The 27,028-nt window shown below is 35.4% G+C and overlaps 1 protein-coding gene across 9 annotated transcripts in view; it reads right to left on the bottom strand.

The window, feature by feature from the left end:
• LOC136033792 (sodium bicarbonate cotransporter 3-like) overlaps window positions 1-27,028 on the bottom strand; it is a 120,897-nt gene that overhangs the window by 54,542 nt on the left and 39,327 nt on the right. For all 9 annotated transcript variants that reach the window (XM_065714701.1, XM_065714695.1, XM_065714699.1 and 6 more), the window contains exons 2-6: window positions 23,390-23,493; window positions 21,065-21,187; window positions 19,255-19,408; window positions 7,265-7,484; window positions 3,556-3,682 (exon numbers count right to left, since the gene is read on the bottom strand). In XM_065714701.1, the coding sequence (XP_065570773.1) occupies window positions 3,556-3,682; window positions 7,265-7,484; window positions 19,255-19,408; window positions 21,065-21,187; window positions 23,390-23,493 (728 nt within the window). The remainder of the gene's footprint in view (window positions 1-3,555; window positions 3,683-7,264; window positions 7,485-19,254; window positions 19,409-21,064; window positions 21,188-23,389; window positions 23,494-27,028) is intronic.

Consider the following 27,028-nt stretch of genomic DNA (forward strand, 5'->3'; position numbering starts at 1 on the left):
GTCTGTTATTTTATAATATTTTGCTACGGGTCGAATTGGCCTAGATTCAAGATAGTCTGAATAATTTCAACAATTATCGCCTGATTGAGTTTTCTTGCGCCCTAATCTGACTTTGAAACGATTTTTGGACTATGATTCTCGGGTACATGTGGATTTGTTGCAATGGATAAGTTTGTTTACGGGTCACCTGTATTGAACTTTTTCAAAGGCATATTCAGAGCAAGATTGATCGTGGGTTAGCGGTAATAGTTACTTCAAAGTGTTTTTAGTAAAACAATTCTTAAAGATGCCACTGCCATTTGCAAAGATGTGCTTAAGACATACATTCGTGAGAAGCGCAGGGGCACGATGCCGGCAAGTGGATTAATGGATGAAATTTTTGATATTTTAACAGAAAGAGCAGCTAAGAAACTTCAAACACACCGTTTCGCGATTTTTAATCCTTCAGATGTTCCGACGCTCCCACACGAGTCCAGTACTATCATAGCTTCAAGAATGAATGACTGTATTAATATGCTACCCAATTTAGTTGAAAAAAAAACAAGTCCGTGCTTAGTGCAAGTGACACAATGTAAACTGTTCTCCTGCGCAGCTGAAGCCGGTAAGCTACCCAGTTGCATTATCTAACATACCAGCAAGCCTACAGTCTAACAATCCCTCAAAGCAGCGTGAGTTTCTTGAAAGGTTAGGCCAAATTGACAAGGTGCAACATATCGAACGTGGCAGAAGTCGCTTGGTTATCCACATGAAGGCTGAATTTCAGCTTCTAGTCGCATGGCCTTGATTCCCGAGGATCTCAACAATATTCGTTCAAGACTAGTCAAGGAAGAATTCCAGGGGATTATAAACATCGATAGAGGTTTCGATGCATCGAATATTGTGATCGCAGTCGAAAGTTGAATCTTTTTCGAAAATCGGGTATCTTTTCTCAGGCTCGTAGCTTTTGATGGGTAACACTAAACTTGATGAATCTTTTGAGAGAAGCATATTAAGTCAATTCTTTTGATGCATCTATGACATCAAAATTTAGTTTTTTAGAGTTTCGGCTACTATTGAGCCGAGTCGCTCCTTTCCTACAGCTCATTGCCATGACCTCTTTGAAAATTTGTCAGGCATAGTAAGGCAATCAATCATCTCGATAACTCTCCCGCAACTTCAAAATAAATGTTTTTTGCTTTTTCCTATTGCTCCAGGACTAGCTAATGGGTATTTTTTCTCGGAACATTCACTACAAAAGAAACCAGAGTATCTTAATAAGCTCCTTCGAGCAAACCTAAATCATAGACTACCCATACTAGATTCAATTTTTTTTTCTAAAAACAAAACGTTCCTATCCTTCGTTTTCTATCCTAATAACCTCCTTCCAACGAACCTAAATCATAGCCGACCATTACTAGATTTAAATTCTTTTTTCTCATGTTCATCGAGATGTATGTACAGATGGCTTTGAAAAACTTACTTTCCTTATCTTAATTTGAAAATTTATTAGTAGCTTGGACGAACAATGAGATACTTTCCTGGTCGTTTATTCCTTGAAAGGCACTAGGCTTCATTCCTTTGATACACAGCAGTTAAACGAAACCTCTTTGAATCTGTTTCATTATCATTCTTTGTAATACTTACTCTTTTAAGTCCTTGACCCATAACTCTTAACTCTTTTGACCCATTTTTCTTATCTTAATAGTTTATTGTTTTAAACTTTAAACAGCTTTAAAAGTTAGATACCCCCCTCTAGTGCACGAAATAATTTCTATGATCAAAATGCTGGAAAGACATTTTCAAAGAATAAAAATTAGGGGTAGGTTAAGCCCCTTCTACAAGGACCTCTTCTAGGTACCACATAACATGTGGGATTGAAATGTTGAAAAACCTAACAAAAGTGCTATATACCCCATCTCACTATATGCAGAAACTAATAAGAAGAATAACAAAGAAAAATGTACGTGAAATGTACGCTTAATAATAACGAAACCATCTACATAGCATTTTAAAATTGAAAACAATTTGAATATAGGCTACTTGTGATTATATTATATTACCGGTGAACATTGGATTGAGGGATCAAAGATGCTAAACATGCTACCTCAAAATACAGGCCGAATCACTACACGAGAGTATTAATTTCATAACTAAAATTGAAAGGTCGACAGCAACAACGACACTGTTCTTCCTAGTAAAAAAAAAAGATAGCTGAAAAAAGAATTGAGTATTGAAGCTGGATGGGTATAAAAACGCGCAATATTTTATCCAGACTGGTGGTATATCTCTTGGAGCCCTTCTTGGTAACACATAATATTTTTTTGCCTTAGTTTCCTTTTTTTACTTGTAATTAACTGGAATATCTCATATCGGTTGTTATACTCTTTTTTTTTTTTTACATTTAATAATCGCAACATGGACTGCCCATTCTGCGGGCAGTCAAGTTAGGAATTGTGTTGACCACTGACTGCTTTCCATATGACTGTGTAGTCGTGTAAGAGTACATCCTCATCCACTTACTCGTTTATAGTGGCATCCTCATAGGAAATAGTTCTCCATTTCTCTTTTAACTGTCAAAAAAGTTAATTTTTTTATTTATTTATCTTTTTTTTTCTTGAAATCAACTTCCAATAAATCCGTGCAAATGGTTTCAAAAAAGTAATATTTCTCTTCTTCCAAGATGTTATATCTGACTTAGGAATTTGATAGTCTTTGCTCGTTTCTTTTGTTCTAGGTCAGTTACAGCTAATACGTGAATAACACTTTTATACAGTTACTTCCATATATTCTTCTAAGTACCTATATAATGGGGAAACAAGGTTCGGAAGCTGATTATCATGTCTGGAACCCAAAGAATCTCCAAGCAAATTTCAATTAGCAACACTCGATGACACTAAACGGAAACAGTATTGATTTCCTTATACTTTTCCAAACTTTTGGCATCATCTCCTTTCTTTGAAGGGAAAACAAGACATTGTGGGAATACTAATTAAACACAGATTTGGAAACAGATAAAACAATGAATAAACGCTCTGGGTAGAAATAGCCTTTTTCAAATCAACATTTTAAAGGGATTCTAGTGAAAGCAATGTGTTTCTTCCTGTGCAAAACTATCCCTGTTAGCCCTTTTCCCAAAAATAAAGATCCTCCATGTTAGAAACAAAAACAAACAAATGGTTTTGAGCTAAAAAAAAAGTCAAATGCATTCGTGTGATCCCACAACAATCACTGGAAGTATTCACTACTATCCAACGTCAGTAATAGTCTCTCTGCAGGCGCTCATTAGGCTTGATTGATTTGTGGATTTTTATTTGATGGACAATATTAGTTTGCAACACTCATTTATATATATATATATATATATATATATATATATATATATATATATATATATATATATATATATATATATATATATATATATATATATATATGAACAATCAGTATAAGTACATTTGCCATATACATTTGCATAACAATCAGTACATTTGCCATATAAAACAGCACAAGAAAAAAAAAGTAGATGTAAGTAAAGAGCCGAACATATAAAAACAGAAGAAAAATAAAAGAACTCACTTGTGCTTTTGGTTGAATAGCTTCGGCCAATATCAGCCAGAGAGCGTATAATTGGTAATTTGGCAGCGGAGTTTTCTTTATTTTTCTGATACAAATGTCTATGTCGCTTTAAAAGCATGTCTCTGACCTAAAATATAAGATTAAAAAGTAAAATACAGTGATGGAAAACTGGGCTAAATTCCAGTGACGGCGCAGACAAAATTCCAATTTGGCCACCGAATTGCCCAAATGGCCAAAAATATACAAATGAGTAATTACATTTTAGCTGGACAACTTTTTGACAAATTCAATATCCAATTTTGGTTCTCAATCCCGAAGTTTCAGATAAAACGCTATCAGCCTGAATAAACTCAGTCTGGTAGCAATGTCAAGATATATGCTTGAAGTCTCACCAAAAGCATTTCAGGTCTAACCTGAGTAAGATGGTTTTCAATACCGTATTTCTGTATATATCTCGCAAGTTTTGAGCAAATAAAACCAAAGAAGTTCTTAGGCTTGGGAGAAAAATTTTCCTTCCGTGGGTAGTGCCAGTTAAAAAATGATCACACTCACAAATGTAGAAGATAGTAAAAAATCAGCTAAAATGCGCATTGTTTCAAACTATAAATGGTTTCAAGTGACGAAACACAATATCAAAACATTTAACACATAAATTTAAATTATTTTTAAGCTGTTAATATGTTATTACCTAGCTTGGTACTTGCCAGTAATTGACTCTAGTAATCCCAGTGCATTTAAATACAAGCATTTGGCACATATTGCAGGATAACGAGCTGCTAGTGATCCAACAGAGGATTTTTAGGGCAAATTTCTAAGCAATTCTTCAGCAGAAACTCTGACTATGCGACAGAAAACAGCTGTCTCTATTTACAGTTCCTTACACCTTCATTGAACCTTTAAGTAAAAATATATATGGCAATGTAGCTTCATTATAATTTTGATAATCAAAGGCTACCTTTTCTTGACCTGCTCTTCACAGACTCAATGGGGTAGTCGAGAAGTCAAATCGGTCAAATATACCAGGAATAGTAATGGCCGTCCCTTAAAGACGATCTCAAAATGTATTATCTCTGCTTAAAACCGACTTATTCTCTATTTCCTGACACTGAATAAATGTGTTTACTTCTACAAACGCACCATGTATATAAACTGAGCTGTCAATCTTTGAACACCTCACCTACTCATATTGTTCATATCCTATTTATTTGACGGTAAGACTAATTTGGTTTGAAGAGTGTTTTGATCTTGTTCTACGATTCTTACCTGAAATAATACTAAAAGCTTAGCGTAATTCTCAATGCACAAAGTTATTTCAAACTGACGGTGCTGTTCTAAGTGATGTAATCAAAACTCCTTTTTTTATATAATCACATCTCTGTTTTACAATAATGAGCTCCATCGAAAAAAAATATTGTATCAGGTGTTTATTTTAGGTAGTAGATATGAATTGGCTAGACAATTTTTTGGGTCCACTAGCCACAATAGCTGCCCTGAGTAACAAAATGAACTTGGAAAATAAGTGTTTTATGGATCCTCGAAAATATTTGCAAATATACAACTAAAATAGGGTTGTAAATTTGAAACATTAAGCATGATTTGCGGTGACAAAATTGGCTAGAGAGGTCATTGAACCAAGTTGTACAACTGACCACACACGTTGACAATTACTGCATGATATCATTTCAAACAAGGCACAACATGCCTACCTTCCCGTTTAACAGACGGAACTAGGGAGAATTGGAGGGGTCACGGACCCATTTTAAGCTTCCAATCATGCGGTTTACTAACGACAAAATCCAACCATAAGGACAAACAGGCAGTCATTAAACTGGACAAACATTTGAGGCAAGGTATGGGACATCAACCTGATAAGCTAGCGGTTACTAGCTCGCTACGAGTATAGCGTAGTTGACAAACGTTGGAACTCGAAAATTTTTGGTTTTATTTGCCAAGAATTGATAGCATGAGATTGGTCAGTTCACCGGTAGTTTGTCAGCGAAATTACCAAAAACTTTTAGGGAAGATTCATTCAAAACTTTTCTAAGCAAATACTCACAGCAAAGGAAAATTTACCAAGAGACCTACACGCATAAAGTTCAGGCACTATCAAGCTTCGAAGTTTCATAGTAATAGGAATCCCTAGGAGTTTTGAAGCCTTGGAGTTGCTTAAGCCTAGACCGAAATAGTCGGCGGTCAACAATTCATTGAGGAAAGACTCCCTGACTCCAGCAATTTCATGATTATATCTTTAGCGAATGCTTTCGCACAAAACGAAACTGGGATTCAGGAGTCCCCAGCGTCTCTGCATTGCACAAAGTTCTGATGAACTTTGGGAAGCACATTAAAAATGTTGTTGCTGAATTAGTTCCATAGAAGAAGTACAGAGACCAAGAATGGATAAGTGATGTTACCTGGCAGCTTATACAGACAAGAGCTTACATTAATGTGCTTTTTGATAATACTCGTCTAGTTATCTCTTTAATAACCCTTACTGGTTACGTTTTTTAAGAAAAATACAAAAATGCCGATAAAGAAGTAAAAAAGCCTGAATCGGTGGGTAAGAGAGTCTGCGTCGATAACCTAACTGCAAAGGCTTAAAGGGCAGCTGGGTGAGGAGAGATTATAGCCGAATACAAGCTAACCAAAAACATAGCAGGCACCAAGACAAGGTCCTTTTGACACCAAGGTCCTTTTGATAGACACGTAAACGGTCAGCTTCTGGCCATTCAAGAAGAAGTGACACAACGGTAGAGACAATAATTTCCTGGTGTTCTCAAACAGCTCTTCCCCAAAGAACCGACTAGAGGTGCTAAAATATAGCGAAAAGGCTATTAGGAAACTATTTTTTAAAACTATTTACGAAGATCTTGAGTGCAGATGTTCTCCTATCTGAATGGATCAGCGTTTGATAACTGGAGTGGAATAACATATCAGGGGATTTGAAGAAAGTTTGGCTGTAGAATAATATTAAGTAGACTTTGTAGACAAGTAGACTTTGAGCTTAGAGACGAACATGGTTTTTGACAGAATCGATCATGTTGCGACCTAATCTTCCGCCTTTGAGTACTGATTTGAGAGCCGACAGTCTAAACCCCACAGCGTCAACAATGGTGGCAGCGGATCTTTTCACCCCACCTTCTGAAATTTTAAGGTTACACGAGTTTACGACTTTTCGCGCTTTTGGGTTGCAAGTTTACTCTAGTGTTACACGTAGTATATTCTACACTGGTGGCATCGGCTTGCCTACAGCTTCAATATTGGTTACATATTGTCGGTATAATAGTTATTATATATTCTCATTTATAGAAAAAACAACTTGTTACAGAAGGATCTTTTGGTATTTCCAGAGCCCCATTTCGATTACTTTTGTTTTTGCGCAAAGTTTCAAGTAGATTACCAAAGCTTGGTCAATCAGAACAACTTAATAGCCCTCCCCCTCACACACACACATACACACACAAAAATATAGCCAATGTCCAGGGAGTTCAAACTTTAAGCAATGGGTTATCTTTATGGCATAGTGGGATCCTAGACAGAGCAGGGTACTTAGCATGTATAGGGTTGCTTAAGTTTGCCTAAAATACAAAAATGTAACGGGTCTTTTGCGACCACTGTGCTTATTGGGCCTCAGTTAAGTAGGTATCAAGCTGACCCTTAGAAAAGGCTCTATTTAATCCTCTTACCAGATTTATACAAGATATAGACTTACTTGCTCCTTCGCCAAGTGATGGAGTAAACCAGATGCAACCATTTGATCCAGCGCTAGGTCAACAATTTCTCCTAAATTAGAAGCTGCTAAGTCGAGTAAAACCGTCCCATTTAATAGGAAGCTACGAAGCTCGAATAGAGAGTGAAGGGAAAGGGTAGAGACGTGTGGCTTTGACCATCTACTCCCTCCTTCTTCAACGTCTTCTTCAAATTTGATCCATCTGAAAAAAATATGTAGCTTTCTTAGATAAAAGAACATTATAATCTGAGTTTACACATACACGCTACACTAAGACAATATAGGATGAGTTAGCTTGTTTTATTCATTAAACATATTGAGCAGCAACTCAAGGGAGAAGAGACTGAAGAATTATATACAAATTAAACTTTTTCTTCTTGAAACAGCCCTCTTCTGCCCCCAAGGTTCAAATTATGTGCAGTTTAGATTGCTAAATGCCATATATACACTCATACGCAGCTCATAAAGGATCAGTATATTTCACTACTGGACATAGAACACAAGATTGAGTCTGTAGCTTCAAGATAAGGGTATCTTCTATACCTTCAATATAAGCGCATCGTATGTTCAAATATTAAAATTTTTACACTTGATCTTTACGACGACCACCTCAGGCTCAATACATACCTCTGAGGGAGATACCCCTCTCACCACTTACACGTAGAACTAACGCTGGATGAGGAAATATTTCCAGGGAAAGTCTTCAGTTGTGCTTAGAGAGGAGAGGGGCAAATCCTGAAAAGTCCTTTCTATCACAAAATTAGCGTCAATTTAAATTGCAAACAAATAGTAAATTAAGCATCGCAATTATAGAGTGGCATATATTGCATGTAATTTAGTCTTCCTGGGCGGTCAAGTCACCTCTTTACGCTCCACTGTGGATATCCTTACCAAGGACCACAGGGAATCATTTTATTTCACCTTTCGTAATTTTAGAAAAAATATCACAAGAAACGGACATTTCCCATGGAGTCCAATCTCTTTCCTTTCAGTTTATTATAAAGTACACATAGATTTATTATTGCTAAGCCAGTCCGGTGTTTAATATGCATGAACCATTTTACAATCATTTGAATTTCCCTAAGTGATAAATTCCATAAATGTAACTCCAAGGATCATATCAGTTTTATTGGCTAATGAACAGTCATATTTCATTTTAAGCTCAGTAAATATCATCTCCTTTGTGTATTTACCTAGATCGTTTTATGAGACAGTTTTTTTAGTTTTATGGAAAATGCAGTACAGGAAACTTCTACAAACCTAAAATGCAATAATACAACAAAATTTCGATATGAAATTAGACAAGATGATGTCAAATACTATGCAATGTAGGCATTATTGAGGGTTGACTGATAATATTTTTAGCCCAGATGTTTTGATATTTCTCGCATATTTTGGGTAATGGGGTGGGAAAGGGGCAATCACTTATGCATAACTTGCTTGTATAATTGATCATTTATTAGTGATATTCTGTGACTTTTAAGTTTAGCATATTTATTTATTGTAATAAATGTTATCTTAAGCTTAGTTTTATTATTTATTTAAATTTCTTTTGTTTTTTCATTTATTTATGCATATTCATTTCTATTCGCTTTGTATCTGACTTGGCTAATGACTATTTCCGCTACTTTTAGGTTTTACCATCGCTCTTTACCGTTCATTGATTTCTTTTTTTTAACGTTCCTAAAATTACTTTTATAAAAAAAAATGAATGCTACTGTGCTTACTCAGACTGCCCCGTGGTTGAATTTCTTAAACATTTCTTTAAAGTTAGTTTTTCCAAAAAGGAAAAGCAAAGAAAAAACGCATCGTGTCCAATAAAATACTTTGAAGTAAGCAACATCAAGATTAACATTGCACACAATCCACAAAATTAACCATGTATTTTTAAACAAGCCGCGTATAATAATGGAAACAAGGTTCCTTGTTTCCAACAGACACGAAAAATGCCATAGGAACGTAAGAACAAACGTGACAAGAAAACATCTGCTCCTCTGCCTACTATTCAACTAGGACAATTCCCCGAGTCGCAGCAACTGCAATTTCATAGTCTAACTTCCAAGTTTAGGAGAAAAGTTTTTTTTTTCAATTAGTTATGTTAAATAATTAGTCATAGTAAAACTGGAGGGAGGGCAATTACCATCCCTAGAGCTTTTTGTATTTTCATTGAAGGAATTCGCACCGCTACCCCCCCCCAAAAAAAAAAAATTCAAAATACCTTATTTTATCCTCATTTTGAAAGAAACAAAGATCCTTACAGCAATGCGGTAAATATTTAAATGAGCTTCACATAAATATTTCTCATGCATACAGTCGAATTCCGAAATGAATTGGTGGCAATAAACTTGTGCTTAATAAGAAAAAAGCTAAGCTTATTATTTATTGTAAAATTGGGTGCAGGTTTTCCGGAACTAACTAATATTTGTGTTATACTAGAAGACGGTTTATCGTCTAATGAAAGTGTGAGAAGAATTCGTTGTCTCGCTGTGGTTATCGAGAATATTTCATGGAAGGATCACATCAAGGTTGTTCGTGCAAAAGCATCATGTGGTGCTGATATTATGAACCAACTGAAAAATATAATTCCTTACTCTGCACTTACGACACTTTATCTTAAGTTAGTAAAATCTTATTTTGATTATGCAGTACTGGTTTACCTAAATAATTTTCAGTCTAACCATATTCCACTTTAAGAGATATAGAAATAGCTTGCTCACATCCTCTAAAAGAAATTTTATTTCTAAAAGAAATCCGTTTTGCTAAATAAATCAACAACAGAATCGTTATATACTATTGCCTTGTCCAGTGTTCTATATTTTTATTTAAAGTTAACTTCGACCGTGGAGTTCTTCTGAAATATTTTCATCAAGTGAACCTATGTTCGGCATGTCCACAAACACCCGTTTCTATTCGATCAGGATTTCGTCGATTAATCCTTTTGCCAAAATGCGAGGGGTCAAGTTTTATAGTGCGGTACGTAGTTCGTTTGATTTGATCAAGGTTTGTTATATCTATAGATATAACATTGTTATTTGCTGCCATTAGATCCTCCGTAGGTTGTTCATACAATGCTGCAAAAATTTAAAATTAATTTTTGGGGATGGAAGGTGTTCTGCATTCAATATTTTTATTATTTTGCTAATGATTGGATAAGATCTTTCTGCAATCCCTGTCCAATGTTGCCTGATAAATTAGATTGCTAGGTTAACATTGTCTCGAATGGACGTGTGTTGGCGGTAGGTCGTAGTGGCATGTCCAATGTTGTTCCTTTTTTAAGTAGTTTAGGCTGAAATAATTCTTCTTTTTTCAGTGATAAGGTACGTAGTTTTTCGCTAAAATAATTCTTCTTTTTTCAGTGATAAGGTACGTAGTTTTTCTTTCGTTGATATACGAGCTCTGCTCCTCGCTTACGGAAGAATGTAAAACCTTGTGATTTATTGGTAATTATAACAAATAAGCTTGAGAACCTTGAGAAATTAAGCCCTCCCCTACTTTTTCAATACTTGGTACCCCTGATTTTTTGATTCTACACTAAGCTAAAAAAATATAGCTATTGGAGTACTTTCGGTACTCCTGCTTGTAAGAAGATATAGTAAATAATTTAACGAAGCACCAAGGGTTTTTAACAAAACCCAGTGAATGGCCAAATCGAATCGTCACATATTCACATCTGTAGAGAAAAACATTGAGTTTCCCAGTTTTAGAGACAATCATGTCACGCAGTTGCGAATTCACTCCGGAAAAGGGTCGGTAAATCTTTGTTTAGGTGGAGTGTGCGTGAAGCCTCAAAAATATTTTCTTATGCCCAGTGGCTCTTGAAAAGCCTTCAGATAAATATAGAAAAATATGTAGAGGAGATGGGGGGGGGGGTAAAGCCTTTCTCCAATCTCCCTCTCAATTTTCGGAACATTTGTGGACCAAGCCTGTAATATAAGTACTACGGGGTGATAGCTCCCTGTTGATGCAGAAATATTTTACATAACAGATTATAATCATAGAAAAAACTAAAAAGGCATTTGGTTCAATAATACGTCTGTCTCTGTATGTGTTTGTGTCTGTCTCAGTGTCTGTGTTTGTGTCTGTGTCTAAGTCTATGTGTGTGTGTCTATGTCTGTACTGTGTCTGTGTCTTTTCTGTGTCTGTCTCTTTGTCTGTGTCTTTGTCTATGTCTATTATTATTATCTATGTCCTTCCTTAGCCGTGGTTTTGAATTACCTAGGCCGGGATCTTAAGAAAGAGAATAAAAAAAATCTGCCAAAAAGAGAAAACAAAGAACCACAATCTGAAGATGAGGATATATCCTCAGAATCAGTACTTCAACTAGCAAGCAAGTTTAATTATATGATTAATTTCCCCCGAAAACGAGGTTTATTTTATAATTTTACGACGAAATGATTCGTAAACTGATCGTGCGAGCAGTTTCATGTCTAGATCTCTAACAGATCATAAGCAAAATTATGGGTGCGGGGGCCACTGGATCAAGGGCGCCATGTGACTCGAGATGGGCACCAAATTGACAAGTTTGTTTTAAAAAGGACTAAAAAAAGAAAAAAAGAACGGAATAAGGGTGAAAGAAATATCTTAGGGAGGGTCACCCCCTCCGACCCCGTGGATTTGTTCCAGGCCTAAATTGCTTTTAACTCTTTCATTCATCTAATTTCTACAAATTAGCTATATAATTAAAATAGATAGATAGATTTATTCACACGAAAGCCCTATTGGGCCATTCGCTATTTAATTTAGTCACAAAACTAAATTAAGGATTTTTTGAATGGGGAGGGGGCAGGGGCAGTTCAAAAAAATCTCTCCATAACATAAATTAATGTTGTAAGTTGCCTTATCATACCCCCATCAATGACGCCCAGAAACCGTACCATAAATCGACGGGCTATTAAGAAACAGAATAAAAAAAATCTGCTTAAAAAAAGAAGTGTTGAAAAAAAGAAAAGAAAAAATCTTGTCTATCGTTGTGATATTCATGGTCCTGTTTTCAACGCAGTTGCTCTCCTACATCTTCTCTACCCCTCCCTTATTTTTCGAGATTTTAAAATCTTTGATTTTTCTTCGATTCGCCTTAGATAGGATAAACACTGAAAATTGTTACTTGGTTTTCCGACTTGTGTTAGTAACATGAAATACTTTCGAGATCTAGATTAAAGAGATATTTGTTTGTTGATGAAGATAGATAATTTTTATTGTAGGTCTCAAAATATTTTGAGTAAAATATTCTCAAAATATGACCTTTTCCCTTTTTTCCAGGATCTCAATAATTTCTAATTATTTTTTAAAAATTCTATGTATTTTATTCAGTTATATTTTAATCCTATTATAAAACATTGCTTTGCTTCATTTTTTTAGTTTTTATGTAATTTAATTTATGTATTTTATATACTCCTCGAATTGACGTAAATATATAAATATGCTTACCGATTGAAAAAGGGGAAGGACCATGAGTATGTCTAGGAAATTTCAAAGCGAAGGTGGGACAACTGCAACAACAAGCTTTGCTTACACAGATTTTATCGAAAACATTTCTCATTTTCCTTCTTGTTTACAATTTTCAAAGTTGTCTTACTTTTCGAAGGAGAGGAGGGGGAATCCTTCGGATAATTACAAAAGGTGACTCAGAAGGGAGGGGTGTAGAAATTAACCTCTAATCTCCTTTCCTGATAGGGATATTTTTGTACTAAACACACAATGTTGGTGCGGCGGGGTGAGAGCACCCCTCTTAATACACAAAAAGTTTATTGAACATAGAAGATTACATTAACGTGCTTACCGGCATATATGCTAGAGACGTGGGAAAGGACCATGAGTACCACCAATAGCTTTGTTTTCACCGAAATTTAAAGGAAAATATTGCTCGTTTTTCCTATTTATTTGCATTTTTTATAATGTATTCTTTTTTCAAAGGGTACATTAAGCTCTTGGCCTCCCTGCCAGTGTCCATGGGAGACATCCCCATAAAAAAAATTTTGCTTGAAGAACTCAGCATGAAAATCGTGGAAATGATAAAAAGCGTGGAATTAGCTTTTATTTCGGAGAGCAAATAGATTAAAAGAGCTTAATGAACTCATTCAACTAAATGAGTTAAATAAGTTTTCGATCCAAGCATTGTCCTGCAAAAGTTGAAATTTGACTTTTAAACTTTGGAGTTGAGGGAGTTGTAGCTCTCGTTATACTGAGGGTAACGCTCTGTATTGTAAAAGCATTAAAAATGAACAGAAAGAAAACGCAAATAAAAGCAAATCAGCGACATCAAAACTTAAAACGAACAAAAAATGTACACAACAGGGGCTGCTCCCTCTTCAGCCCCCTGCTCTTTGCACTAAAATGTGGCTTTTCCCCCAAAAGCTTTAAGAACGACTTTTCTAGAAGAAGATCAATCGGAATAGAATAAAAAGTAATCGGCATGAAATAGAAATTATTTTTCACAACACTTCAAAAATGGAGCAGTTTATTGCTTGTTATTTGTTTTAAACTATGTAATTTTCGATTCAAATGTTTTAAAAAGCAATCGGTTGCAAATTTCTTGCACTCATAAAAGCCTTCAGTATGGCAATATAAAACTTAAGCGTCAAGAGCGAGGGTTTGTTTAGGAGAAGGAATTCCTTTCATTTGTGGAATAATATTTGTTCGTGTTTAGTTTCAACGTCGTCCTCGTATTCAATTTGAAAACAAGAGCTAAGAGCTCATATGGCACTTGTGACGAGGCATGAAGAGCTAAGAGCCAAGAGATCATATGGTATGAGCTCTAACAAAATTTTATGAATCAATAGATTGATTTAAAAGGAAAATAAGAGGCTTAATGCCGGTCAGGATTTAAAATAAGAGCTCTGAGTCACGATGTCCTTCTAAATATCGAAATTCATTAAGATCCGATCACCCACTCGTATGTTATAAATACCTAATTTTTTCTAATTTTTCCTCTCCCTTTAGCCCCCCAGATGGTCGAATCTGGGAAAACGACTTTGTCAAGTCAATTTGTACAGCTCCCTGACACGCCTATAAATTTTCATCGTCCTAGCACGTCCAAAAGCACCAAACTCGCCAAATCACTGAACCCCTCCCCCCAACTCCCCCAAAGAGAGCGAATCCATTACAGTTCCGTCAATCACGTATCAAGGACATTTGCTTATTCTATCCACCAAGCTTCATCCCGATTCCTCCACTCAAAGTGTTTTCCAAGATTCCCCCCTCCAACTCCCCACAATGTCGAAAGATCTGGTCGGGATTTGAAATAAGAGCTCTGAGACATGAATTCCTTCTAAATATCAAATTGCATTAAGATCCGATCACCTATTCGTAAGATAAAAATACCCCAATTTTCACGTTTTCCAAGAATTCCGATTTCCCCCTCCAATCCCCCCAATGTCACAGGATCTGGTCGGAATTTGAAATTAGAGGTTTAAAGCACAAGATCCTTCTAAATATCAAATTTCATTAAGATCTGGTCACCCTTTCGTAAGTTACAAATACCTCAATCTTCAAAATTACCCCCCCCCCCCAACTCCACCAAAGAGAGCAGATCCGGTCCGGTTATGTCAGTCACGTATCTTAGACAAGTTTTTATTCTTCCTATCCAGTTTCATCCTGATCTCACCGCTTTAAGTATTTTCAAAGATTTCCGGTACCCCCAACTGCCCCCCCCCCCAATTACGCTGGATCCGGTTGAGATTTAAAATAAGAGATCTGAGTTACGATGTCCTTCAAAATATGAAATTTCATTAAAATCCGATAACTCCTTCGTAAGTTGAAAATTCGTCATTTTTTCTAATTTTCAGAATTAACCAACCCCCCCCCCCCCCCATAGAGCGGATCCGTTCCAATGATGTAAATGACGTATCTAAGACTTCTGCTTATTTTTCCAACCAAGTTTCATCCCGATCCCTCCAATCTAAGCGTTTTCCATCATTTTAGGCTCCCCCTCCCCCAATGTCACCAGATCCGGTCGCGACTTAAAATAAGAGCTTTGAGACACGATATCCTTCTAAATGTCAAATTTCATTGAGATCCGATCACTCGTTCGTAAGTTAAAAATACCTCATTTTTTCTAATTTTTCAGAATTAACCCCCCCCCCCCCACTACCCCAAAGAGAGCGGATCCATTCCGGTTATGTCAATCATGTATCTAGGACTTGTGCTTATTTTCCCCACCAAGTTTCATCCCGATCCCTCCACTCTATGTGTTTCCAAGTTTTAGGTTTCCCCCTCCCAACTCCCCCCCCCCCAAATGTCACCAGGTCCGGTCGGGATTTAAGATAAGAGCTCTGAGACACGATATCCTTCTAAAAATCAAATTTCATTGAGATCCGATCACCCGTTCGTAAGTTAAAAATACCTCATTTTTTCTAATTTTTCAGAATTAATCCCCCCCCCCAACTACCCCAAAGAGAGAGGATCTGTTTCGGTTATGTTAATCATGTATCTAGGACTTATGCTTATTTTTCCCACCAGGTTTCATCCCGATCCCTCCACTCTAAGTGTTTTCCAAGTTTTAAGTTTCCCCCTCCCAACTCCCCCCAATGTCACCAGATCTGGTCGGGATTTAAAATTAGAGCTCTGAGACACGATATCCTTCTAAATATCAAATTTCATTGAGATCCGATCACCAGTTCGTAAGTTAAAAAACATCATTTTTCTTTAGTATTTCAGAATTACCCCCCCCCCCCCAACTACCCAAAAGAGAGCAGATCCGGTCCGGTTATGTCAGTCATGTATCTTAGACAAGTTTTTATTCTTCCCATCCAGTTTCATCCTGATCTCACCGCTTTAATTATTTTCTAAAATTTTCGGTCCCCCCCCCCAATTACGCTGGATCCGGTTGAGATTTAAAATAAGAGATCTGAGTTACGAGATCCTTCTAAATATCAAATTTCATTGAGATCCGATCACCCGTTCGTAAGTTAAAAATACTTCATTTTTTTTATTTTTCAGAATTACTCCCCCCCCCCAACTACCCCAAAGAGAGCGGATCCATTCCGGTTATGTCAATCATGTATCTAGGACTTGTGCTTATTTTTCCCACCAAGTTTCATCCCGATCCCTCCACTCTAAATGTTTTCCAAGATTTTAGGTTTCCCCCCCCCCCAAATATCACCAGATCCGGTCGGAATTTAAAATAACAGCTCTGAGACACGATATCCTTCCAAACATCAAATTTCATTAAGATCTGATCAACCATTCGCAAATTAAAAATACTTCTATTTTTCTATTTTTTCCGAATTAACAGGCCCCCCAGTCCCCCGAGATGATCAAATCGGGAAAAAGACTATTTCTAATTTAATCTGGTCCGGTCCCTGATACGCCCGCCAAATTTCATCGTCCTAGCTTACCTGGAAGTGCCTAAAGTAGCAAAACCGGGACCGACAGAATTTGCGATTGCTATATGTCACTTGGTCAATACCAAGTGCCATAAAAACTTTCATTTTTAATCTAGGTTGTATAAAATTGATCATTTGTAGTTAGCTTGTTTCTACTAAAATTTAACTGAACTAATCAATCCAGAAACGTGAAAATATATAGAGAGTTACCTTTTGAACCGTCAGAATGGACCTGGGCTATAAAAATCCCATCAACATTAACAAAAAAAGGAAGAAAAAAATTAAACTAAAAAATAGTAAATACGACATCGAGGTAGGACGTGGGCAAGTTTTGATTTGCTGAGCTTACCAAGTGGCGAGAGGCAAGGCTATGATAATATTTACCGAGGCCGATTCTTTATTTATGATATTGTGAAGCTACTTCACAGTGAAAAAAATAATAAACGATGAACAATAAAAGTCGGACCATTATATCTAATCATTAGTCATACTCTGGGTTTTGACCAAAACTAAAGGCTTTTCATGAAATGGTTGGTTTCAACATCTTACTATGGCACTTCAAAGAAAAGGGTGCGATCATGTTGAGGAATTTTTATCAGCTACACCCGCAGTGAACTGAACTGTAGGCCAAATATATTCAAGAATTATAGTATGCAAGTAAAACATCCTGTCGGACTCCAGAAAAGAAAACAAAATGTATACTTTCTTAAGATCATCGAACACCAAACGAAACGATGGCACAACGGATAAATATTCTCCTCAGTTACGCATCCGTCATAAAATGTCACACGATTGTTTTCACAAGTGATTGGCTGGGAGTTACGGACATTTATCAATTATACAAAGTAGAACAGGCTATACGGATTTACATGCCTGAGCTATGTTCTTGGAACTATGAGAGTTAAACAATTTCTCGAGCTACACGTATATTTTGCTTTAAACTATTTTACGTTGAACGTTCTTTCTGGAGCCATTTCGTTAAATGAATGAGCTCATTTCAATACGAGATAAGATAAAATAAGGGCCTAAATGTTGCCAAAGGAAAAACAAAGCTTTCATATTCAGTCATATAACAAAAAGGAGTGGCATAAAGGGCACATGTGAAGACTGGGAGCAGTTTCCTTTGGTACACAATTGGTAAAAAAGAGTCAAGTTGAGAAGCTTTTATCAGCTACGCTTATGGTAAAACTAACAGTAGGCTAAATATACATACTCTCAAAAAACAAAACATTAAGCCCCAAAATCCGATAAAAGAGTTATAAATACTTAGACATTGCATAAATATATTAAATGCATTAATTATTCAGCCTTCGGATTGACAAAGTAAATATTTGGCAATTTTATGGACAGATAAAAAAGAAAATATTATTTTACAACGAGGCAGTCTAAACTTAAAAAGATATGGGCAAAGCTACACGAGCAGGAGAAGTGGACTATTACTTGAACAACTGCGCAAAAGAAAAATAAATTTTGGCTACAGCCACCCTTACCCATGAAAAAATAAAAACAAAAAAGGAAGTTCATAAAGACATAAAATCCTAAAGAACAACTTAAGCAAGTCAAATACAAAACTTAAAAGCTGCCACATTAACTTAGTTTTAACTCCTGACGATTTGACCGATTTTGCAACGCCAAAATCATCCATTCCAGACACATCCGGGTTGATTCATTTTGAAGCAACTTTTAGGATTAGAAAGAAAAGCTAAGCGAGAATTATGTTCTGGAAAATTAAAAAAACAATAAATGGCACTTCATGGACCATAATTTCCTTTTATCTGATCTCAAAAGCACACTAAATCTAATAGTATTTATATGAATGAGCTATGCCCTAAATTGTTACGACAATAGACCTGATAATATTAATGTTGGCAGATAGAAGCAAAAGAAACAAAAGCGATCTTGTAAAAGGAAAATAAATACAGCTTTTCGTTACATGAAAAAGATGTCGGAAAGTTTTTAGGATGTATAAGAATAGCTCTAAGAGCTGTTATAGGTCAAGCCAAAATGCCCAAAACCAAAGGATGAATCTCACAATTTTCCACCAAAGGCAAATCAACTTCATAGAAAACAGGGGAGACTTGGAAGGATTTTCACACAGAATCGTTCAATATTCAAAGATAACCAAATAAGATTTTCCTCACCATATATCAAAATGAAGGCAAATTACTCAGCTAAACACCGTAATTTGCAAGCTTGATCTTTTCTTTAAATCCTAAAAAAAATAAGAAGTATGCCACTAACAATTCTGTTGTATCCCACAAACATACCTAGAATGTTCCGGTAGGCAGCAGCCAATCTGGAAATTTTAGGAAAAATCTGATCCGATCAAAGTATTCCTCGCTAAATATCAGTATTAGTAAAATCTCATTCTGAATGAACTTTAATCAAGATGGATAATAGCTTTTTTTTCTCCCTTGTTGCTGTTTTCACCTCCCTTGTTGGTCTTGTAACCTTGTAATCACTGAAAAACAACCTTTTAAGTTGTTAATTTTGCTAAATACGATTTTTTCTGTTTCAAAATTCTTCCTATTTCAAGAATAGGGCAGATCAACTCATCATGTTGAGACGAACTTTCGTTGTCAGGTCAACGTAACATGCTTCTGTCAACATTATTTTGACCCAAAAAAGTAAGAAAATTTCTACAGTTACCTGGCTGTCTCTCTCCATTCCAATTCTCCCTGACTATTATAAGAAAGCTCTTCCATTTCAGAGAAGAGAGGATGGGACTCGTGGAATTCTTCGTCGTCTTTTACCGGGCCATCTTCACCCAGAAGAAAACGCACTCTCTGTGACGGCGGCATGTCTTAAATAAATACATACAAAGATTATCACCAAAGAAAAAAAATATTATTAGAAATTAAATTAGTTAGATTCAAGACATACCATTGTACAAATACCCCATTGCACAAATTTTGATACAAAATACCACACGTGAAGCCCATACGTAAAAGAGATTTAAGGCCTTCTACTCCAGCGTCCGATACTCTATTGCCCTCTTTATCTAATAAGGACATGATAGATGAGAAATTACCAAGTTGCATTGATGATAGATGAGAAAAACGTATCGTGTTGCACTGAACATTCATTGAACCCAAGAGCCAATTATGTCCAAAAAGAAGTCTGATATTACCTTACACACACACAAAAAAAAAAAATCTGTAATGCATTAAAATCACAGAAACCAAGGACTTTGATAATATTTTTAGTGCAAAAAACTCGTCAATTTATAGCAATATTTATCACTGCAAAATACGAATTGAATTTAAATAAGAAAATTTTCTCAAATGAAAGGAAATAACAAAAGTAAAACTTGGAATGACCAAAAATATCCTATTAACGAGATGGGTTGTCCACCCCCACCCCCCTAAATTCTAATCGTTTACTTTTCAGTTTCTCTAAAGCTTTCGTCAAAGCGTTTTGAATGCAACAAATATAACGATTTGGTAATTGCATGTATTTTGTTTGACCATCGGCTTTCAAAACATTTTAACAGAAAATTTTCTTGTTTAAAGAACTAAAACTAAAAATCCCTTGAACTTTTTGTTCCGCATAATCCGAAGATTCTCAGAATAATTTCCTCGTTAAGTGGCATAAACGTAAATACCCTTTTTTTAAAAAAATAATTTGAAAAATACATCACTGGCCATCAGTAGGGGAGGGAGACTCCCTTTTGAGACTGATCCAGAGGATTACCCTGCGAAAATTAGAAAGTAGTGGGCCAAGAAAGTATTTTTCCCATAAAATGTCTAACACCCCCCTCCCACGACCCCAGGAAAAATACCGTCTTTCATCATCGAAGGATCGTGTTACATTCTTGAAGCATTAAGAAACAAAAAAGGAAAAATCAGATTTCAGAGTTTAGATTAGGGGGGCTGAAGCTATAAGCAGCCCCTTCATATACAAGACAATTTCTTTTATCTGAAATTTGAACGTAACTCTTATTTTCATTAAAAAAAAACTTCTGATGTGATTTCTTTTTTATTTTAATATTCCATAAAGAGTTATCCTAATAATGAGGATGGGATGTTGCCCCCAAAATATAGTTTTTCAGGCCTCCACGGCCCCTTTCCCCCTCCCCTCAAAGAACTGGTACTAAATTATGCAACCATTTGTTATTTTGGCTTCTAAAAATTGGAAGTTTGGACAGATCAGCTATCTCAGAATTCCCTTTCGATAGCATTTTAAGTTTATGTGAGCCGAAATTATTTTTATGCAGCATAAAACAAGAGCCCTAATAATTGCTTTGGCAACGTCTCTAATGTTACTCAAAAAGTGCCCGATCATCTTAAATTTGCGTCCAAATGAGCTCTCGTCCAATGATTCCCTTCTGCTCAAGAGTTTTTATACATCTTGAATTTAATGGCAAAATTTTCACTAACCTCTCCCCCCCCACTCCTTGGAGCTGTTTTTTCTTACTGCAATAAAATAGTTAAAAACCAATCACTGTTAAAAAAAATACCTTCGTCGTCTCCATCACCTTCGTCACTGTCTCGTTTGTGATGATGTCGATGCCTTCTGTGATGACTACGGCGTCGGCCAGTTGGAACATGAACACCAACGTAAAAAGTATGTGCTCTGTGACCTATTTAAGAGACACATTGTTAGCATAGATCACTCTAAAAAAGAGCTCAGTATTACCCCATTAACCCCCCTCCCCTCCTATTTTTTAAATCAAAGTTCATCTCATTCTGGTTGTTTCCTTCAGATCCAATTTCACTCCATTTAAGAGAGCATCCGTAATTTATATTCTCGTCTTTAATCTTGCATCCCTCCTAAGCAGTTTTTTTTTTTAAATGACTTTCTATACTCCCTTGAATAAAAACTAACAGATTTGCCTCTTTTCAACAAAAAAAACTTGAGCTGCATCTTAAAGAAAAATTATTAGACTATTCACTCTTGTAAATCTATGTTTTACAATTTGACAAGTTTTCGAGCTACTGCAGCCATCCTTTCTTTCTATTATGTTTATACAAACCAAGAATTAATCTTTTTCATTCTTACTATTATTTTCCGGTATACAGGACTTTCTTGTCACATAGAAGAAAAAAATAAGGATATATTTAAATTCTTTTTTTCGAAAGAAATATAAACTTCACTGTCAAAAAGCATTCAATCAGGACAATTCGACAACTTCTAAACACTAAAACACCTTTATCAGGCTAAAATACCTAAAACTTGACATTGACTATAGCTTAAAAATATGGCATTTGAAGCTAATAATGAAAGTTAATAACAGCCCGAGGCAATACCTCAGTATTTTAAAAGGAGAGAGTGTAAAAGTCAGGAATTTCTCTAGCACAGTGATTCCCAAAATGGTCCACAAAAAACTCGATGAGGGTATACGTTGGTGTAGATAGATAGATAGATACTTTATTTCGTGATTAAACCGAAAACAGGCATTTCACAGAAACAAAAACAGAAAAAAAAACACTACAAAAAGACAAAGGGAGAAAAAGAGTACACACTATCTAAAGCAAAACATAAACACTAACTAAAAGTCAAGTCTCTTTGTACGGGATAAAAATCTGTTTACACTAGTCCGAACTTTATTATTTCTAATTATCAGCGATAAAGGAAACGGCACACTTATTTCATATTCACTTAACTCGAACTCCATTGCTAAACGTGCTCTACAATAAACAGGGCAGTCAAATAATACGTTGGTGTGACAAAAGAATAAATGTTCACAATTCGTAAGTGGGTGTCCACAAAAATATACCTGGTTTAGATAGTGAAAAACTAAAATCTTGGCTTGACTTCACCTATCAACGTAGGTAGGTAAAGGAGGCCCTAGACGGTCAATCATTTTGATCAAAAGCTTCCGTCAATCGATTGACACGAGCATGACTGACCGTCTAGGGACCTGTTTGACACTTAAGTCAAGGGTTGACGGTGATTGATAGAAAGTCTGAATGACTCAATCATTGATCAAAAGCAGTGTGTTAGATTAGCTTTGGCCGAGATTGAAGGACTGATTGGAGGGTCGGTTGAAGATTGATTGAAGCACACGTCAATGGATTGACGAAAACTTTTTATCAAAAAGATTGACCGTCTAGGGCCTCCTTAACATTCTAAGAAGCTTAGCTTCTTACATAGTCTTTGGTCAAATAGACTGAATACGACAGTGATTCGCAGTTATTCTAAACGGAAGCCAAATATTAATATTTTGCTATCAATGCATCAAGTAAATCCCTCGCATTAAAATTAGGACTGTTTTGTGATTGTCATTGTAGAAGTTATTTCACTGTACTAATACTGTATATAATTTCAATCCAATTACGACTATTATCATGTTACAATGTAATATGAAAACAACAATAATTAATAGTGTAATAACTAATGCATTTGAATGGATACAGTATAAGTAATATACCATTTTTCTTCCTCTTTTTACCACTCCGAATCGGGAGTTTTATAAATAAGATAAGTGAGATTTGATATAATTATTTAATAGTGTATCTAATATTCAAATTCTTTGCCGAGTTTTTGGAATATGGTAAAAATTTAGCTGCGGAGGGTCCACCGGAACCAGTAAAATTACGAAAATGGCCTATGAGAAAATAAGTTTGGAAACCTCTGCTCTAGTAGGAAGGCAATTATAACCAAGTAACTTTGTTCTTATTGACAATTCTTATTTGATAATTTTTCAAAAGAATTTTCTCTTTCTTGCAGCTATCTACTAATTTATGATAAAAATTAAATTGAAAAACGTACTAAAGGAAACGGTGATTTAGATGAACATTGAAAATGAAATAAACCAAAATAAAATCTTGAGCCAAAGTACCTTGAAAGTCAGTTTCGTTAAAACCTTGAAGGGTAGACTGAGTTCCCGGATCCCTAGAAGCCTCGTCCCTCAGCTCGGTGGTCAACGAATCCATCGCCCAGGGTCTACAAATAAAAAAAGAGAATTAATCCCTTAGAGAATAATATATGTTTTTCTGTGTGTCTAAATAAAACTTGAGTAGAAGAATATTTTCTTTGAAAAAACCATTATTGTCTTGGAGCAATGAGAATTCTAAGAAGGGTAATCTTCTTGGACATCAAACTTTAACACGAATTTAAGCCTAATTAATGAGTTATTATTTAAATAGTTTGAAGGAGAGAAACAACTGTATTTCAAAGAAAGAAAAAAAGACCATAAGCGGGGGAAAGTCGTTTGCTCTCGGTTATCAGATAAATTGAAGATAGGTTATTGAGATGAGTTCTACAGGGGAAACAAGAACAGTTGTGAGAAAATGAAACAGAAGAAAAAACCAATTCAATCTTAAAACGAATGCTTAAAATCCTTTAAAATACAATGAAGCGGGATGAAATTCTGGAGCTTTTCTTTAATTTCTTTTATTTATTTATTTATTATTATTAATTTCTTTTATTAATTTCTATTTTGAATTCTGGTTCAACCAGACAACGTTAAAGGGGGGCTGGGGTTGGTGGGTCGAAACTTTCGGCCAGATTTTCCCCATGAAGGAAAAGTCGGAGGGGGATGAAATTTGGCAGGTTTCTTAGTTGGAGCTCGGGCTACGAAATGCATCCCTCCCCATCCCTCTGCGACCATTGGAACCGAAGATCGCTTAACATTGTCGTGGTTCGCCTCTTTATAGAGGCACGAGTGTGCCTCCTTGACTGCAAAGCAATCTCAGTTCTGGGGTAAAGTTTAGCTTTTTTCATATAAATCTCTATTTTTATTTTTATAACTCTATATTTATCATTTATTTTATTTTAAATTATTAATTATTATTAATTTTATTATATTAATATATATTAACAATGCTATTGAATAGCATATGGTGTCTACCCCAAGAATTCAATGCTATTGAATATAAAAGAAAAGAATATTAATATATGAATTATGTATTAATTATATTTTAAATTATTAATTGTAAAATTATCAAAATTTTTATTTTATTGTTTAATATTTATTTTAAAACTCTATATTTGTTTTTCTGCTCAAGGACAAATCCCTTTCGAATGATAAATGTTTTTGGTGCTAAAGTCGCATTCATTTTCTAATATGAATTACAAACAATGCAAAAAGTAGAAATAAGTTCAACAGAAGCTTTACAATAGGTGATTTCCCCAGTTTGGTCCAGAAATTGTGTGGCAAACTGCAGAGTACTATTAGCTCTCCATCCTACGTTCAATAAGCTGATTGCAACTGATTTTTTGGAATTGTTGGTGCTCAACAGCCAATTGCATTTATTGAATTGCGTTCAAAGGCACTTATTGAGATTAATTATGTGCTTATTAAGCTTCAGAACTCATTAAGTTGCAAGTTTTCCTTTTACTAATAGAATTTTTTGTAATATTTACCTGTTAGTATATGCAAATAGTACTTCGGTTAGTTTCAAAGGTTCTAGGGATTTGCAAGATCTTTCTTTTCTTTTTTTGTAAAAAATTCATATTGTTGTTCAAACTACGTTCCATAAAGCACGTCAATTACGCTTGTTCAACAACCTATTGCAATTAACTGCGATTAATTGCGATTAGCTCTATTGGACACAGGGCTAGATATAATAGGACGATAAGAAAGATATATTATCTGCCAGTATGTGCCCAAAACGACAGAAGTGTTTACACTGCAGCAGATTCAAGTCTTTCACGTTATATAAGTTCATGGTTAATTAAAGAATATAGTTGACTTGAGCTCCGTGAAATAAAAAGATCACATTTTTTTTTCAAGAACGTTATGATTGACAATAAACTTGACCAAATTGTTTCTGTATATGATAGGGGTAGACATTTGCTCTCTATGCTAGAAATTTTACTAAAACTTTACTAGCATTTTCAAGTGCGATAAATATAGCTAGTGGGAAATTACAAATGTTTATTTACCGTTTTCCTTTCAAAACCTTTGAACAGAAGATTTACTGTTTTCAGCAAACAAGCATTAATAACCCCGATCATTCTTGAGGGGTAGTGCATATTCTTTTATTCTATTCCAGTTGCCATTGTGTTTAAAGCGGACCCGCGTAAAAAGCGGGCCCGAGCAGAGACAGTCTTACTCATATACAGGGCTATTTCTATCCCTTTTAATTTAAACTTTTCTTTGATTAGCTGATTCATGCTCGTTTTTAATGTCTTGCCCTGGGCTGCTCTAAATATAAAGTGAGGGCAACTACCCCTTCAATCCCAATTTTTCATATTCAAGTTTAGCAGCATTGCTTCAAAAAAGCGCTCATTTACTATATTTGCTTATCAAAATAAAGCACAATTTTCACAAACAAATTATTGATTCCGCTTTCATCCCTTCCAGTGTCCGTACTACACTTTACCTTAAAATCACTCATAATAATAGTCTTCATCATAAAGGGAATTCAGAGATTGGAACTGTACTCGTCTGAAGTTTCATTCAATTCATTTGAAGTACCTTTCATAAAAAAGTTGGGCCTAAGATATTTTATTGATGCCCCCTCCTTTATTATTAAATAAAAAAACAAGTTTTTTTTAGCTGAAAGTAAGGAGCGACATTAAAACTTAAAACGAACAGAAATTGATTCGTATATGAAAGGGGCTGCTTCCTCATCAGCGCCCCGCTCTTTACGCTAAAGTTTGACTCTTTCTCTCAACTCTGCTTTTTAAAACAGTAAAAAACTATAGCGTAAAGAGCGGGGCGTTGATGATGAAGCAGCCCCTTTCATAGACGTATTAATTTCTGTTCGTTTTAAGTTTTAATGTCGCTCCTTACTTTCAGCTAAAAAAAACTTGTTTTTTTTTATTTAATTTCTGAACGTTTTTGAATCAATGCATGTTTTGATTTTGGCTCTCCGCAGAGGAATAATTAACACGAAATTTGCAAGTTTTTTTTTGGCTAAACGGCTTTCTCATAATTGTGATCGAATGATTTTGAGAAAAAAGGGAACGGTGGAGGAAGCCTACTTGTCCTGCGATTTTTTGGTTAGGCAACTACAACATTTAATTTTTACGAATGTTTTTATTAGTAAAAGACAAACGTAACTTATAAATTAGCTTACGTAACGCACTTTTGTAATCTCATGTTTTTATTACATATATGAGGGGTTCACCCCCTCGTCAGTACCTCACTCTTTACACTAAAGATTAATTTTGTCCCAATTCATTAAGAATGACCCCTGAATCACAAAAGCCGTAGAATAAATAGTTGAAATCACTAAAAATAATTTTGGTGAGCCCCTCATATGCGTAATAATTTCTGTTCGTTTTAAGCTTTAATGCTGCTCCTTACTTCCAGCTGAAAAAACTTTTCATATTTATTTTTTTATTGTTTTTTTAAATAATGCTAGAAAATCCTGCGCTCCCTTCATGGGAATTTTCTTTTCCCATCACAAATTCCTCGATGGAAAGTTCCCCCAACATATCCCCCTCTTGTCAACCCCTCCCCCAACCAAAAAATCCCCCTGAAAACGTCTGTACACTTCCCAATAACCATTACTATATGCAAGCACTG

The sequence above is a fragment of the Artemia franciscana genome, chromosome 12, assembly GCF_032884065.1.
Source record: "Artemia franciscana chromosome 12, ASM3288406v1, whole genome shotgun sequence".
Classification (NCBI taxonomy): domain Eukaryota; kingdom Metazoa; phylum Arthropoda; class Branchiopoda; order Anostraca; family Artemiidae; genus Artemia; species Artemia franciscana.